Raw genomic sequence first — 4,933 nt, 5'->3', positions numbered from 1 at the left:
TTGTTTCACACCTATCATGTCCTTTCATAGGGGGGTGACTAAACTCCATTAGTGTTAAAACTTCATGAGTTTTAATATAGTCTATCTTCTTTGGAGGATCCAGTACGCGGATGTTAATGAAATCTTTCTTGGAGGAACAATAGTAGTGTAGTGTTTGTCCCTTAGAAATCGCTCCATACATGGTTGGAGTTAGATGCAAATAGGAATCAATACATTTTTCGGTTACAAAACCGCAAAACCGATAACTTGATCTTGCAAGATTTAGGTTTTTTTTTCTGAAGTTAACTTCAAATTAGAATTGTTATCAATAATGTTAGGCCTTTAATCTTGATTGATAAAGTTGACTTTACCCTTCTCCGAATTCAAAGATTTTCCAGCAACATCCTTTTTCTTTTTGGTGACATCTTGTACACCAATACACCTACGAACACAATCATCTCCACCACCATGTCCTTCTCTTATTTTCCCTTTTTTCCCTAACTTTTTCTTTTCTCCTTCCTTCCCAAAAGTAGCGTAATCTCTAAACATTAATCATTTCTTGTAACTTCTAGTGCCTTATTAACAAATTCTGGAGACCAACCCAATAAAGACGTCACCTCCTTGAGTTTCTGTTGAAAATATTTGTTATTGGGATCAATCTTAATCGCTTGTGCAAGATCCATGAAAGCTAAGTCGGGTTTATTGATCTATATAGCTGACACCGCTCTTCTAAAGTAAGCTTTCACACTAATAGTATCATAACACAAAACTGCAGAACACAACTGACCCACCTTGTCAAAGTTTTTCTCTTTGACATAACAAGCACCTAAGATCAAATTAAGAGACATAGAAAGGCTTGAAAAAACTGATTTATCTTCATCATTACAGACCATAACAAAAGATAAGATCTTGAGTGCAAGAGAGTATTTTGCAAGCGCTAATCCCATATTACCCTCTTTGTAGAAAATGTTACCTTCGTCTTTCAAACCCCTAACAAAGTTCAGAATACCAAAAGGATTCTCCAACTTCCCAACTAACAGCTCTAAATTATGAGAAGATATATCATCCTCTTCAACATGAGCAATACACAAAATCCCCCTAAGTTCTTCAAAGTTATCCATAAATAATTAAAAACAAAGACAAACTTAAAACACCAAACAACTAATACCTAAGGTTGAAACCGATAAACTAAGAGAAAACAAGCTTCACCATAATTAAAGTAAGACATACCAGAAAACTCATCATGAAGAACTAGGGGTGAAACTAATTTGGTTTAAAACCGAACCAAACCGCAAACTGAACCGAATTAGAAATATGGTTCGGTTTTTTTCTAATGTGGTTTAGTTTGGTGTGTAAAATTGAAAAACCGAATTAGATTGGTTTGGTTTTGGTTTGAGAAATTGAAAAACCGAAACAAAACCGATTTTTTTTTTTGTTGTTGTTGTAATGTTGAACAATTTTTTTTTTTTTTGGGATGAAGTGTTGAAATTTTTTTTTTTTTTCAGATGGGCCTTGTTACTTTGAATTAGCACTTGTTAATGTTGTTTTGTTCCTATTAGCTATTGTTATGTTGATTAATATGATATTTTAGTTTGGTTTATATAGTTTGGAAGCCCACAAAAGTCGCAGATTACAAGGCCTACAAAAGTCGGTGTGGTTCGTTTTTTTTAATTAAAATCGAAATTTACATGGTTTGGTTTGGTTTGGTTTGGTTTCAAAAGTAAAGTGGTGCGGTGTGGTTTGCAAAATTCAAAAACCGAATTAGAGTGGTTCGGTTTTGGTTTGGGCTATAAACCAAACCGAAAAACCGAACTTTCACCCCTATGAAGAACAATCAGGCAGGAGAGCGAAGGAAGTTTCCAATAGATGCGTCGTTACACCTACACCACTGAGAAAAACAATGGTTTTACATCCGATTCACTAATCCTTCGATTAAAATTCCCCAAAGTTGAATTACAAACCCTAACCCTAGCTTTTCTTCGGGAAAAATTAGAGTGTTTGGGTTAGCTAGCTGGAGAAATGGCACCCAATTAGTCCCCGAAGCTGTCACTAGATGCTCGCCGACGACCTTAGTTGAGCACCGGTGCTCTGGCCGTCGGCAGTAGGGGAGGCTTGAGGGTGAGGGAGGTCTCTTCTTTTTTTATTTTTTAGAGAGAAGGGAGAGCTTTTTTAGAGAGAGAATGTAAGGTCTAAAATTAGTAAGAAATAAAAAATGAACATGTAAAAAAATGAACATTTAGTAATAAAAAGTGAACATGTCAAAAAAAAAAAAAAAAAAAAAAAAGAAATGACTATTTAGTATATTAGAAATGAACGTTTATCATACAATCATAAAATAGCTAGACCATACCAAATAAAATGAACATTTCATAAAAATATATGAGCACATTAAATAAATGATAATTTAGTATAAAAAAACTTTTAAAAAAATGAACATGTCAAATAATATTATGAAGATTTAATATATTAAATTGAACATGATTTTATATATTAATATAGGTTCAAATTTGTTGTATATAATAAATTTACGAAAAATAAAAATAAAATAAATCGATAAAATATATTCATTTTTATGTACTAAATTTTCATTTGTAGTGTACTAAATGTTAATTTTTAGTCTACTAAATATTCATTTTGTACAAACTTGTTCAATTTTTAAGTACTCCGTGTTTATTTTTTTTTTATAGAAATTATACACAAGTTCAGTTGTAATTATTTTAATTAGCTCCAAAAATTTGAATATCCACCTTAAATCTAATCTTGATTCATCATAGAGACAATAATTATTGATCAATAACATGATAGATTTTTAATCACAAAAGCAAAATTGATTGAAATCAACTATTTTACAACATTCACATGCATCTTCATAAACACATACACGAAAAAATATTAAATTAAATTACCTCAAGATAGATTCATAATCACGGCGAAGATGATGATGATGGAGAATGCTACGGTGGTGACGAATTGGAGAATATGTGGAGTATGACAAAGAAGTTTAAAGACTGAAGAGAAGTAATAAAGTAAACTTTTAAGGAAAGGGAAAATAGAGGAGAGAGAAATTTTGAATTGAGAATAAACCAGAAGAGAGAGGAAATTAATAGAGCTAAGAAAGAAGAAGAGATATAAAGTTAAAATATAAGGAAGAGAAAAATACGTATGTTCATGTTTTATGTACTATATGTTCAAATTTAAACATGTTGCAACTAGCTTAGCAACACTAGTGTGTAGCTGTGTAGCTAAGAATTTGTCAGTTTTATACCGGAAAAATAAATTAAGTCTGGTCTGAGGTTGGTCCGAGGTGGCCCGGTCAATTTTTTCGGTCCGAAACAATTTATGAACACCCCTATCTAAAACTAGTGATGCACTGCTTCTACGTACTAATAGGATCCTCCTCATCAAATTCTTCACAAAGTCGATGTCATCAGCCCCCAATAGCAATGATCTTCTAGTTGATCTTCACCATTCGATCAAGCTTCCTCTTGAACTATGGGTTCTACCATCTAGCACAGTTGGGAATATTCTGGCATTTGTGCAGTTGGTCTACAAAATATTTGTATGTTTTTCTGGATTACTAATTTTTCTTTTTACTTTTGATATAGTTTTATTTACTTTTAATAAGAAAACATCTACATTAAACTCAATATACTTGTTTCTTATAATAACTTGATCCATCTTGTAAGGATATGAAAGTCAATGACTCGGAGTTTTTGTGTTATAACAAAGTTTATATAGTCAGTTATCATTTCAAGATAATTTGAAAACATAAACTTTGATCTCCATATATACTTTTGAGTTATTATGATTTACTTTAGAGATGTTTTGGTTTATATTACTTTTTGAGTTTTTTTAGTTACGTTCGTTACTTCTAAAAGACATCCTATATCGGAATCGAACCTACATCTCCTATGCATATGCATAGTGCTCTACCATTTTATCTAATAGCTAGGTTTAAGCATACTTAGTAATAAATGGAGAAGATGTTGCTCTTATGCTATTATATCATCTTTTTTTGGTCCATTACTATCAAATATTGTCTATACTTGTATCTTTCTAAGCATGCATAAAATGGTATATTGGAGCCGTTCTTGAAGCCATTATTCTACATCAATGGAAGAGCTTTTTCTCGGGAGATAGCTTAGGCTTTTCAGGCTGAGGCGCTGGAGTTAGAATGGAATCGGAGCAGCAGTAGGAGCAGGATTACGCTTAGGTTTGTCAAGTTGGGCAGCTGGGGGAGGAGCAGGCTTGGGTGGAGGCACACACAAAAGTATCCCAGCCTCTTTTCAATCAAGCACCCAAATCGAGCAGTAGCTACTTTCGTAGTCTCCATATCCAAGCCCCTAGGGATTTTTCTCACAGCAACCCACATTATACACAATTCCTCCCCGCTAATTTTGCTTTCCAGCTGTTTCGGGTGAAAACAATGGGACCTTCGGATAAGTCCTTTACAGTAGGCTGAAGACTGAACTTGGTCCAAGTGATTACTAGGCTGAGGACTTCCTACACAGCAAACACACATAAAGGGGTTGTACCGAGGAAGGCCCCTCCGATGCCGAAGTCAGTACAATGTTTAGAGAGAGAAAGCTATGCAAGAGAATTAATTGCTTGAGGCTCTAAGTGACTGAATGTAGAGAAAGAGGATTGATTGCTTTTATACCTTGACATAATAGGATAAATAGGCTACAAGCCAAGTGGGCTTGCCACGTTGACTGGGCTGACTAACTTTTCCTTGGAAGGATTGGAAGGTTGAACCTTGACTTTGGGCTTATAATTGAATTATTTATGGAGTGGTCCAATTGGAGTAAATTGGACCCAACCATCAACAAAACCATTCTTTTAGCAAAAGACACATGAGAAGGGGAGTGTAGGCGTCGCTCGAAGTGCGCCTACGTTAAAGCATGTGTGAATATGCTTGGCACTCTTAGGAAGTGGCAATTGATGTATACGATTA

At 34.2% G+C, this 4,933-nt stretch overlaps 1 protein-coding gene across 1 annotated transcript; it reads right to left on the bottom strand.

Moving 5' to 3' along the window:
• Positions 1 to 686: 686 nt before the first annotated feature.
• LOC145627758 (peptidyl-prolyl cis-trans isomerase FKBP62-like) lies at positions 687 to 1,100 on the bottom strand. Its single transcript, XM_081680108.1, has one exon. The coding sequence runs from the start codon at positions 1,098 to 1,100 to the stop codon at positions 687 to 689; it is 414 nt and encodes a 137-aa protein (XP_081536234.1).
• Between the last annotated feature and the right edge of the window lie 3,833 nt (positions 1,101 to 4,933).

This window comes from Chenopodium album, chromosome 4 (assembly GCF_948465745.1).
Source record: "Chenopodium album chromosome 4, dcCheAlbu1.1, whole genome shotgun sequence".
Lineage (NCBI taxonomy): Eukaryota > Viridiplantae > Streptophyta > Magnoliopsida > Caryophyllales > Amaranthaceae > Chenopodium > Chenopodium album.
This window is presented reverse-complemented; position numbering and strand designations above follow the sequence as displayed.